At 43.7% G+C, this 12970-nt stretch overlaps 1 protein-coding gene across 4 annotated transcripts in view; it reads left to right on the top strand.

The window, feature by feature from the left end:
* Nucleotides 1-12970, top strand: part of Prkcb (protein kinase C beta) — a 295276-nt gene that overhangs the window by 249606 nt on the left and 32700 nt on the right. For all 4 annotated transcript variants that reach the window (XM_074060332.1, XM_074060333.1, XM_074060331.1 and 1 more), the window contains 5 exons: nucleotides 766-857; nucleotides 2496-2558; nucleotides 7625-7763; nucleotides 11826-11906; nucleotides 12180-12287. In XM_074060332.1, the coding sequence (XP_073916433.1) occupies nucleotides 766-857; nucleotides 2496-2558; nucleotides 7625-7763; nucleotides 11826-11906; nucleotides 12180-12287 (483 nt within the window). The remainder of the gene's footprint in view (nucleotides 1-765; nucleotides 858-2495; nucleotides 2559-7624; nucleotides 7764-11825; nucleotides 11907-12179; nucleotides 12288-12970) is intronic.

The raw sequence follows: 12970 nt of genomic DNA, 5'->3' as shown, positions 1-12970 counted from the left end.
CTAATAGACTAGTTATCTGTTGCTGAGTACCTCAGAACTCAGTGGCTTAAAAGCAACTGTAAATATTTATTATCTTGGTTTCCATGGATCAGGAATTTGGAGGAGGGTTATCCTCTGAAGATTTTGACTTTGGGTCTCAAATGAAGCTGCAGTCAGGTTGCCAGCTGGGACTGCCATCTCGGAAGGCTCGACCTAGCAGAGGGTCTGTTTCCAGGGTGGCTCACTCATGTGGCTGGGGAGCGAGTGCTGGCAGCCAGCAGCAGGAGACCATGTTTCCTTGCCAAATACATCCTCTGTAAGTGCTGCTTAAGTGTCTTCACAGCATGGTGGCTGGCTTCCCCTATAACCTTATCCCCAAAGTCAAGTCAGTCAGTTCATTATGGGAAAGGTGTACACAGGACGCAAATACCAAGAGACCCAACATGGTTTTCGGAGTCACTCCCTATAATCTGTAATATTATTTCCTCAATATTTTCCACTTTTTTGTTACAGTGAACCTGGTTCTAAACAATAATACCAATTAAGCTATAAGACGAATGGGATAACTATAATTTCTAGCCAAATGAATTTCAACTTGAAGAAATTATTTGCATTCCTCCCATACTTGCTTGTGTACATCACTTGCACTTGAACACTGGGCCAGGCCTGTAGGCAACAGGTCAGAGTCCAGGTGGTTTTGATCATAGATCCTGGCCATTCCCTGCTCTCTGTCTGGGTCCTGAGATAACATGGAATGCTGATTTTTGCCCTTTTCTCTGTCTGCAGGACCGCCTGTACTTTGTGATGGAGTATGTGAATGGGGGTGACCTCATGTACCACATCCAGCAAGTTGGCCGGTTCAAGGAGCCCCATGCTGTGTAAGGGAGAACTTGTGCTGTGTTTTTGTGTCGGGGCACCTGGGTGGATTGTTGGTTCTTTTGGGATGTTAGCCAAATCGGGATTTTTAAATATTTTGAGCTTCTTCTTTGGGAGAAGTCTTTGGCCACGAGGAGAAAGATTTAGAGATGTTTCTTGGTTTTTAGAGATACCAACCGAAAACATGAAGAACTAACCCCACAGCTTTTTGTCTGTAATTCTTGTCTTGGGTCCTGATGAAGGCTTTATAGTTTCTTTGGGGAATTCTGTTGTGGGTTTTGTCTGTTCATTTGCTAAAACTTATTGAGGGATTACTACGTGCCAGCCCTGTGTGCTCAACAAACGGGGTGACACTGAATCCTAAGAGCAATACTGAGAGGTAGGTATTATTACCTTTCTTTATAAACAAGGAACTGAGCCCCAAAAGGAGTCTGGAAGCTTGCTTGGGATCTCAGAGCTAGCACAAGACTCATCTGGAACTCAGCCCTGTGTTTTTGCTCATGTTCTTTTCCTACACCACTCTCCCTCTCAAATGCTTTCACTAGTGGCAATGGGAAATTGGTTCCAGGTTTTTGGAAACCTAAACCTATTTTGTCCCCATTAGCCCATAATCCGGCCAGCATCTCTTCTTTTCGAAACAGAAATCTCGGCATGTTTACTCCCTTGTTTAGAATCCCGGTGGTGGACAGAAGCACAGCCAGCCATGGGAGTGAGCATCAGCACCCTTGCCCGAGGAGTTTGCTAAGATCTTTATGGCCCTCCAGAAAGCATGCAGGCTTGTCTGGGACTTCACCCCAACATTCCAGACACTTGTTGGCTCCTATTCTGGTCAGCCTGCATCCTCTCCTCCACCTACCGAGGTGGTGAGCACTGTGTTCTGGGAGGGTCTGCATATTCTTGTGCTAAGTCAAGCCATTGGTGTCCTTTGGTACAATTCTAATGAATTTTTGACATCCAGTTGATCACAAGTTTGCTTCCATTATCACATGAGACATATTATCAGGATCTAACATAGTTCCCCAAAGCCCAGCCTAACCCTTGTTTACCTGGGTTTTCTAGTTTTCTCAAACCTTTCTTTCTTTGTGACCCTTTCTTGAGAGGTTGCACTACAGATGCGTGCTGTTTCCAGTCCTGACTGTGCCATTCATTTTCACAAGATCATACTCTTCCTAGAGTTCATCTTCCTAAGCCTCAATTTCCTCATTTGAAAAGTAAGACATCTTAGTGGGACCTACATCATGAGATTAGGACTAGGATCAAATCAGATAAAATGCTAGGTAAATGCTACCTAAAATGCTAGGTAGATGGTAAGCCTTCAACAGATGTTAGCTGTTTAAGGTCTTTCAGCTTGCAATGATCTAAAATTATCCCTCCCCATCTACTCCATCCTTCCATGGCGCTCTCCCCACTATGCGATTACTGAACCCTGCCCATCCCCAGTGTGACCCCAGGGTGGCTTCACTGCTGTCTGAACCACCCTGTCTACCTTCCCATATCTTCAGCACTGTATGAGATGTGTAACTGACCATCCATGGTGAAATGTTAATACCCTGCACCCAGTTCAATATTGTGTTAAATTCTGAAAGTTGCCAAGTATTGCATGTCCTTGAATTTCTCTATCACTTTTTTTTTAATTTCAGATTTTATGCTGCAGAAATTGCCATAGGTCTGTTCTTCTTACAGAGCAAGGGCATTATTTACCGGTAAGTGAACAGGGCTGTTCTTTCCATCTTCCCATCTCCCCCATCTCCTCCCTTCCCTGCCTCTTTCTTCAACTGCTTTTAAAATTAGAATCCATGCTGGGGGAGGAATCCTCCAGTACTAACTTGGACATGTGTTCTGCCAGGCAGCATCGCCCACTGCCCTGGCAAACTTTGGGCCGCTCTATATGGTGATAGAAAAAAATCTTGATGCACTGTGTCACCAATGGTGGTTTGAGACCTCAAATAGGAAACCACTGAGGCTCTGAGAGGAGGAGGCTCATCAAGAGAGTCCCAGTACTTCTTTCTCTTGCCTGTTAACCCCACATTTGAGGAGCAAGTAAAGAATCTTGGCAGGCAGAATATTGTGGATCATATTATTATAAAACAATTTTTTGCGTGTAACTACAATTTGGATCTCTGAGTAGCTTGCCCTGAAAGACAGGATTAAGTTCAGAAATTGACATTTGCCAGTTATTGGAGGAGCAAGTGTATGATCATAGCTGTATGAGTCGTACCATTTTATCTTTCACGCACAGCACACTGTTGAGCTGGAGGCTGCTATTATCTGTGAGTTCAGGGCACACAGTTCTCCTTGAACTATATGGATGCAAATGGCACAAGTGTGGGGGCTTTGGCTGATTTCTTGTACAAGAGAGTCTAGGAGGGGCATGGAGCTTCCAAATGGCCCTTGACATGGGGGAAGGTCTAAAGATCACAAAAAACCATAAAACCCCATGTCATTCATTTGTTTGACAAATATTTAGTAAGAGCCTATGACATGCTAGGCACTACTCTGGGTAGAGGGAAATGCAGCTGAGGAAAAAAATGTGAAGCTTAAGATTCTAGTGGTGGGAAACAGGTACAGAAATCATAAAAATGCAATCTGTTGAGGAGCGCCAAGTGCTGTGGAGAAAACCAAGCAGGAGAACGGCCGCTGGTGCTGGGAGTAGAGGGGCCACCTGATATTCTGTAGGGAGTGGGGACTGGAGGGTTACAGGGTGACCCGCGAGCCTTAGGCCTCTTGCTGCTTGATTGCACTGAAGGGCGTGGAATCAAAAGGATGAAGAGATCTGCCCCAGTGAATTCAAAGTAGATAATGAATGTGAGGCTGTGGGTGGTAGAGGGATGGGATGCAGGAAGGCAGGGGCGCTGCAAAGATATAGAAGTCCTGAGACTTTTTGTCACTCCTAGAAGTGGTAACATGAAATCCAGAGGGGAAGGGAAGTTACTATCCTGAGCACAGAGCTCCCACCCTCCCTGCTTTCTCCTAATAATGGAGGGAGGGATGAAGGTCAGGAAGGGCAGTTGCTTTGCCTGCCTTATGGGTAGTCCAGTGAGGGCAGAAACAGAAAGAAGAATTTAAAATATAAATAGTGTGGTGATTCTGCCCATGCATGCCCTCATGACATATATCACATGGGAGCAAGAGATGGAACTCATGAGTCCTCCCTTCCCTGGTTTCCCTCTCCAGAGTGAGAGTAACTCTGGTCTCCAGAGGCACACATTGTCTCCCATGAGACATGATCTTACATTCAAGCCCATGGCTTTAGTTGCCTCTCAACCAAAACAACAATGATCATGAATAGTCTTTTACTCTGCATGGTTTTTAGAACCACAAAATGTGTTAGAAGGAAATCTAGCCCCTGGGTAGGAACCCAGAGAGGAAACAATTAACAGTTCTTGTCAACCGAGTTGGGGATTCAGGGTTAGTTTCCAGTCTAGCAAGGAAGTGGATTGGGATCTTGGATCCATGACTTCAGGCCATTGGTAAATCAGGTCCTAAAACACCAAAGATTAGCATTTCATATGCTTACACCATACCTACTCCAAAGCTTTCTCCTAACCCATCCACAAATTCCCTCTTTCATCTTCCATTACGAGTATTGTTTTAAATCAATATTTTATCAATATTGTAAGCAAGGCAGCATTTTAGCCCTTTCTTTTGTGTGTGAGAATGGAGTCCATTTCCTACTGTAAAGATCGGAGATACCACAAGCTCCTACTCATGGCCTTCTTATAGCAAGGGCAAGCCCATGGCACAGACCCAGGCACTCAGTTGTGCTCACCTGAGACCTTGAATCAGAAACTGGTGACCAAGGAGCCATGACCACAGAACTGAGAGTGGTCATAGTCATCAGCTATTGCTGGTTTTCAGAGGCCAAAGGAGAAGCAGATCTTGGCAGCAACATGTAGAGTCCAGCATTAGGGTTTCATGGAACAAGAGGTGATGTCTGTGCATGGTGTTAGCATTGCACAGACATCAAGACCAGTTCTACATTATAGGTAGGCATTGTTCTAACCTACTTCTCCAGCTTCCCCAGGCCAGTTCTACATTATAGCTAGGCATTGTTCTAACCTACTTCTCCAGCTTCCACAGAGATTCTAAGAGCTCCCAATAACTTTTAGAGGCTTCGTTTCAGATTAAAAAATCACCAGATTGATTTTTGTTGCTCACCATCAAGAAACTTGATTGAGACAGAGTTCTTGAAATCATCAATCAAACAAAATCTGTAGAAAAAATATATGTAACAAAAGATTTTATAATTTCATAGAGAATGCCTTCACGGTGGTAAAGTCTTTAAAAATCTTACAAATCACTCCCTCCTTCATTTGGATTTCTACTTAACTGGACAGTTCTTAAGGAAAGAGGATGAGGAACTTAGGTTAGACTTCTCAGCACTGAGGAACATGGCTGGATGTGTTGGGGGTAGGACAAAAGACCCTTCCTGTCATACATAGTGTCTGACTTAGTGATCACTATCCTAGAAGGTATGTTGATTCTGCTGTCAGTGGATTTCTGAAAATGAAAACAATTGTTCCAGCCCCATTTTGCAGCAATGGCAATTTATTACATGGAACAAAATAATATAGGACAGTATCAAAGCAAACTAAGTGGCAATAAAGATGACTGGGGTCTTCCCGCCCCAAGACCTGCTGACTCTTGGCACCTGAAATGCCTTTTCTATATTAGATGAAGATTTCTCTACTTCTCTAGTTGGCCCACCTGCCTGTTTCTGGACATGCGGTCGTGCTGAGGGGATACCATGTGTTACCGCTAATGAAATCACACAGAGGTCTAGTATGTTTACAGCAAGCTACTGTATAGTCCAGCATTTCTAAGTTCCAACAGGAATTCAGAGACCATGATGGCTGCCTATGAATGGTTACTGTGGACAGCACCAAAGATAAGTGGTACAGGAATATTGAGGTTGACAAACAGCGGATGCAAGTGGACTCTCTCATGGATGCAGAGACCTCACAGACATAGGAAGGAGATGCCGGGATAATAGTTCCAGGTTGTGTCCTTTTAGTTGGAAGTGGTGACAGCAACTCAATTCAATCTAACTTGGTTAAAAGAGGTATTTGTTAGCTGTCGTGGCTGAAAAGTCCAGGGATAGATCTGGCTTTAGACCTGGTTGGATGCAGAGGCTCAAGTGATACGGTGAGGATTCCTTTATCACCTTCCCTCTAGGCCCTGCTTTATCCCTGCTAGCTTTATTGTCTCTACCAGGTGACCCTTGGAGCCTCTAAGCTGGCAGCCCCTGCCTTAGCAATCCCAGTGTAAAAAGAGCTCATCTCTGTGAATGGTACCCACAAAAGTGCCAGCATCTTGATGATTGCAGTTTGGGTCATGTGCTCACTCCAAAGCCAGTCACGGTGACCAACAGGATGAAATATTTCCACTGGCCAGGACAGACCCTTAGGACCACTCCTGGGTCCGTAAGTTAGGGTCAACACCACCCACATGACATGGCTCAAGAATCAGTAAAGGGTGATTTTCAAAGAAATATGAGGATGGATTCATCACAATATACTAGTCAAGCCAGAAAGCACAGACATCCACAACCCTATCAAGATGATTTAGAATTGAGCAGTGGGTCCCCTTACCTCTAGGAAACTGGACTTCCCCATCTTCTATTAGGACTGAGACAGTCTGATGCAGGGATCACCCCTATTCCCTGGTGATGAAACATGAAATAGTGACATTAGAGTAGGTATTTAGAAAGAAAGTGTGTTGACATTGGTGCAATCTTACATGCTGGAGCTCTGCAAGGCATTCTCAAAATACCAAGCTCTACTCATCCAGATGGAGCTAACAGAATGAGAATTTGGCACATATGCCTTAGGGTGAAGCTCCAGTGTCACTGCCATGGGGAGGTCCTTCTTATAGTGACTGATACCCTTCTTATAGGGACTGCTCCCCTCCTCCCCATTGCTATCCATTGTCCCCTTTGTTTTTGTCACCCTCCTATCAGAATCTATCATTACCATGCTTATAGATTTGAATATGCTTTTTAATTATCTTTTTCTCCTATAATAGAATTTAATCAGAATAGGAGCAATGTTCTTATTTGTCTTGTTCATGGCTGATAATTCTCACTGCAGGAATAGCACTGTTGCATAGTAGGTGTGTGACAGTATTCTTTGATTGAACCAAAGAACCAAATTCCTGGGTCATCTCCTAAAAAATGGCCTAGGAGAGCTTGGAGCACTTGGAGTTAAATGTTTCTCTCAACCAGTTTTTTCCTCCATGATCTTCAGCGATATTTAAAAATAATAATTTTATGAAAACTGTATCTTCCTACAAAACATAAGAGGCCTGGGATTGCAAAGGTCAACTCTTAGAATTCTCTTGGATACACGAAGCCTTTGTTTAGCTTCCTGTGGTTCTCCCTCTTCTCAGCACTGCTGCCTTATTGTGTCCTCTTGAGACACTTGGCACAGTTAACTCTAGAAAAAGGAGAACACGATGCTGGGTGTGGTGGCTCACACCTATCACCCTAGAAGTAAGAGGATCACAGCCTGAGCCTGGCCTGAGCAAAAGTGTGAGACTCTACCTGAAAGACTAAAACAGAAAGAAAAGCACAGATATTTATGCTCCCACACACACCTTTGAATGTCCCTTCCATATCATAAGCTGCCAGAGAACAAAGGCTTGTTTCCAGTTACCTTTGTGTCCCCATGACACCTAGCGCAGGTGTGTAGGGTGTATGAAATGAGTAATGTTTTTTGATTTGAAATATATAGCATTTTGCTAAATCCCCAAACTCTCCTGTGTGCTACAGTGACCTCAAACTTGACAACGTGATGCTGGACTCTGAGGGGCACATCAAGATTGCTGACTTTGGCATGTGTAAGGAGAATATCTGGGACGGGGTGACAACCAAGACATTCTGTGGGACCCCAGACTACATCGCCCCAGAGGTGAGAGCTGACGCAGCCTTGCACACATCCACCCTGGGACAATCCTGACTATCCTTCCTGCTCCCAGGCAGTCATGAGGGCTGGGAAGGGTTGAGGATGATACCTGGCAACCTTGGCTGGTCCTTATCCTACAGTCTGAGTTGTTCCTCTGAGTTCACACATGCAAATTCACAGAGCTCACATCCAGAAGCTCAGGCTCAAAATACATCAAGGTTTGGAAAAAAAATTAAATAAAATTCAAAAGAACCATCCAACACACATCAGTAAAATTCTTTGTCAAGCTGCTATGGCTCACAGCCATATGATACCTCCTAATTATGACATTGAAGTGTTTGTTGAGAGAGACTGAGAGGGAATACATTCCCAGGGCTGACATATGACACAGAGGCTGTGTGCAGTGTGCACAGTAGCTGTGATGACTCTGAATTTCTGTTCTTGTGGTAAAGACAGAAGTGAAAGAGTAGGCATCCATTTGTGGTGCTCCTTCTCCTTCTAACAGAATAACCAGCAAGTGGGTTTCCCAATATGACATAGCACAATAGATAGGCCAGGTGCCCACTTGCTCTGAATTGGTATCTGGAAACATGGCAAGCTGCAATCCATTGCTGGATGTTTTAGGAAGGGAACCAGTTAGATGGCAGAGTCTTGGAAAGACATGATGGAATTGCTCTTTTTCTTGACTGTCAGTTGGTTGATATATAACAATGGTGATGGGAGTCCCCATGGAATTAAATAGCTTGGCATACTCTTGTGTCAAAGCAATTCCCTTTCCAGGAACCTAGCTAATGCACATACATGTGTGTGTGCACACACATGTACATGCATGTGTACCCACACTACAGGAGAAGGAAGTGTTCACAGCTCTTCTTCCATCCTAGTATTGTCTTTTAATAATGAAAAATTGGAGACAGCCTCAGTGACTCTCTAAGAAATGACTAGCTAAAATACACTCCATTCCATATTAGAGTATTCCCACTGTCTTAGATCAGAGTACATCTGTGTGGACTAACTTGAATCCACAGCCCTCTACAGGGGTGAGGGCAAGACACTGATTTATTTATAGTAGAAAATACTGTGAGGCAGCAATACAAAAGAGTGAGTTAGGTACATGTGTATATGCAGGAATACCTTCAAGACATTCTGTGAAGAAGAAAAAAAATCAGGTATAGAAGGGAAAATACGAGCTGATGCATACCATTTCTGGACAATAATGGTAACACACAAAATACTGCAGAGGCTTTCTACGCCTGTGTAAATATGTATGTAAAAGCACAGACAGTCTGGGCGATCAGGAGCGATTTTATAAAATTGTTGACCTCTGAGGATAAGTGTGTGGTAGAGGGACATTGTGCTCCATCTGTCTCCTGTTTAAGTTTGTGTGTTATTGATTAATAATAAGATAATCTTTTTAAAAAAGTAATTCATTAGGGTCCAGCAGAATTTTCCCCATGTGACATCCTTTAGTGCATTATCCTTTGGTTAATTAATTGGGGTATCAGACACACTCTAGAGCATGACTCCCTAAATGTGTCATGACTGATGATCTCTGATTATCAACAGTTGTACTTAGAGTCATGGGGAGAGCTCTGAAGTGTAGGATGCCCAGGTGTCACCCTAGATCCACGGAATTAGAATCCCTGGGGGATGGAATGGAGGATCCGTGTTTCTGGGTAGTTCCCAGTTGGTCCCAGCTCAGTGCCAGTCAACAGGGAAGCCCTGAGGCGCTGGCAGTGTGTGTTTGGGGGGGTCCTTCAGCCTGCAGGTCCATTTTGCTAGTCACTCACCACATCACCTCTGGAAACTTCTCTCCCCTCCCCAGGCTCCATTTTCCCTTGTTAAAAGATACTTGTTGAGTTGTCACAAGGATGAAATAAGACACGAAGCACCTTAAAAGTGTGAAAACACTCTCACTGAGAAGTGTTCTCGCCTGTGGCTTTCCAGTCTTACAGTTACTTCTCTTAGTGCATCGCTTTCTTATTTATACATTTTTAATTGACAAAAATTTATGATGACCACATTTTTTGAAATATGGGTACACTGAGGCAGGGCTAACTTGAATTAATTAGCATAGACGCAACTTTACATACACTTACCTTCTCTTGTGGAGAGAACACTTAAAAACTGCAATTATCACTCGTACAATTCTTTATTCACTATCGTCACCATGCTGTATATTGAGCTTGAAATTATTCCTCCTAACTGAAATTTTGTATCCTTTGACCAACAACTCTGCAATTTCTGATATTATTGTGGAAGCTTAGGTGGGAGATGGAGTTTGAGAGACAGACATTTACTTTATAGCCAACCAGGCTTGCTCCAAAACCTTTATTGAGTAAACCAAGCAACAGCTGAATTAGAGAACATTGAACCAAAAGCCAACATAGTGAGGACATAAGGTGTGAAGGCACCTGGTATCTCATTTGTTCTCACAAAACCCCAGGACATGGCCTTATAGTAAATCCATTTTATAGAAGAGGAAGCTGAGCTTCCAAGAAATTAAGTCTGTCCCCTGGTAAGTAGCAGTCTAGCCCATAAACCTCAGTCCTTGACCTTTGCTGAATCACCTGTCACTTCTTAGACACAGCTGTTCTTCACCTCTACATACTAGAAGATGAAAAACTGATCTAGACTTGGTCATCAAAATGCTTACAACTGCCAGACGCTGATGGCTCACCCTGTAATCCTAGCTACTCAGGAGGCAGAGATCAGGAGGGTCACGGTTCAAATCTAACCCTGGGCAAATAGTTCGTGAGGGACCCTATCTCGAAAAAAACCTGACCCGAAAAGGGCTGGTGGAATAGCTTAGATATAGGACCTGAGTTCAAGCCCCAGTACTAAAAAAAAAAAAAACAAAAACACTTACAACTGCATATGCCATTTGATCTACTAATTCTACTCCTAAGAATTTCTCTTACAGAAACAGTTGGACAGATATCCAAATGTCTAATTTCAAGAATTATGTATTGCAGCATCAGAAGGGACCTAATCAATTGGGAATTGATGAGTAGATTTGGACATAGCCACTCAATAGAATGCTATGCAGGGTAAAAACTGGTGACGCCAATGAACAAATATTAGCAAGAAAAACTTACGTGAATAGCCTGCTGAAGGACTGGGTGTGGTGGCTCATGGCCATAATCCCAGCTATGAGGGAGGCAGAAGTAAGAAGATCGCAGTTCAAGGCCAACCTGGAAAAAGCATGAGACGCTATATGAAGAATAAACTAATACAAAAAGTCTGGAGGTATAGCTCAAGTGACAGAGCGCTTGCCTAGCAAGTGTTAGTGCAAACCCCAGTACTGCCTCCCCGCAAAAGCAGACGTTATTAAAGACCATTTACTAAAATGTTTATACTTACCTAAAATGTACACACCAGCTAATGTGCATTCATAGAAAAGAGTCTGAAAAGGAACAGAACGTTAGTCATGATTTTTTTCTCTTGACAAAGGATTATGGGTGATTTTTGTTTTATTCTTTTAGCTTATCTATATTTTCTAAATAAGTAGTAAAATAGTAACAAGTGTTATTATTTTGAAAACTTTTTTATTTTCAATTGTGGTTAAAGTAGCCATGTGATAAAATTTACCATCTGAACCATTTCTAAGTATACAGTTCAGCAGTGTTAAGTGCATTCACATTTCTGTGTAAATGTTATTTCTTTTACAATGAGAAATAAAAATAGCCTCTCCTCTTTAAAATTCCATGTGCACTATCCCAAAATTTAAAAACAACATACCATACTCAGTGCTTAAAAAGGCAACGTGACATGCACAGGTGCTTGCCTAGCACCTTTGCCGAGCAGAGTGTACCTCTGTAATGTGTCCATCACCCCCTGAGACGCTCAGGTGCTCACTGGCCTTCCTGTCTGCTCTTTGAGCCGCTGGCCTGCTCTGGGATGGAGACAGCTACTGTAGCCTTTCACAGTAGGCGGGGCACATGTCTTAGAACTCTCCCTCTTCTCCCCTCCCCATGCAAGTGCACTCTTACTGCAAAAGCAGTGTGAGCTCAGTTTCCAACTGCGTGAACTATGGGCCTGCCTGACAGGATGCCTTGTGTTTTCCAGATCATTGCTTATCAGCCCTATGGGAAGTCCGTGGATTGGTGGGCATTCGGAGTCCTGCTGTACGAAATGTTGGCTGGGCAGGTAATTGAATTTTAAGTGGTCCATAAGGAAAGTCCTCCACCCTATCTACATGGTTTCTTTGGGGAAAGTAACAGCTTGGTAACAGCTCATGAATCTGAACCTCTGTGACTCTCTCAGCCTTGTGGCTATCCAAGTTTGCTGGGCATTTTTTTCTCTTCTTCTTGAAAGCTCTGGAGTGTGGCCTCACCTTGGCCCCTAGGACCTGCAGTTAGGGACAGCTGGGGAGAAGGTACAAGCAGGAATCCTTGTCTCACCCTCCCTTCTGTCCAACAGGCACCTTTCGAAGGGGAAGATGAGGATGAACTCTTCCAATCCATCATGGAACACAACGTGGCTTATCCCAAGTCCATGTCCAAGGAGGCTGTGGCCATCTGCAAAGGAGTAAGTAAACCCCTTAAAACTCGTGGTGGTCAGGACTGCCACACATAGAGTACAGAGACGGAATGCCGCTTCTTACTCCACTTGCCAATATAAGAGGACTGGTTTGGAGCTGATACCTCCCACAGCATGGAGATCTGTCTTGCAATTAGCACAGAAGCACCGTGGAGGAATGCGTGCTGTGGCATCTTGTGTCTGGGTGGACTCCAGCACTCAGCCCTACACAAGGGAATCCTTAAGGAAGGAGGAAGCTAGCAAGCAGAGTCTGCTGAAGAGCTGAGACTTGTGGGAAGGGGTACAACTTGTTCTGCCTTGCCTTGTTCTGCTGTATGTGTATTTAGTTGACACTAGGAGTGTAGACCTTTTTTTTTCTAAGAAAATATCAGGCAGTATTGACTTTAAGAGATTCTCCAAACAAGCTGGCCAAAATCCAGTGTTCCCAAACCTGTAGACCTCCCCATCTCCCAGTACACGCACAGTGGCTGAAAGGGCTTGCAGAGTTGTATGCCTGTCATGTATGCAGATCGCATGCATGTGTGAAGAAAGCAGAGCACATGTTTACAGGAAGGGTTGTTTGTGATGCATCTTGTGTTGGGTACAGATATGGTCATGGTGACCTGTGTGAGACTTAGAAATTCTGAGCCCCACTTTGAAGCCACAGATGATCTGAAGTGCCTTTTCAGAAT

Source organism: Castor canadensis, chromosome 17 (genome assembly GCF_047511655.1).
Source record: "Castor canadensis chromosome 17, mCasCan1.hap1v2, whole genome shotgun sequence".
NCBI classification, from domain to species: Eukaryota; Metazoa; Chordata; class Mammalia; order Rodentia; family Castoridae; genus Castor; species Castor canadensis.
The sequence above is the reverse complement of the archived record's forward strand: the minus strand, read 5'-3'. Positions and strand labels throughout refer to the sequence as shown.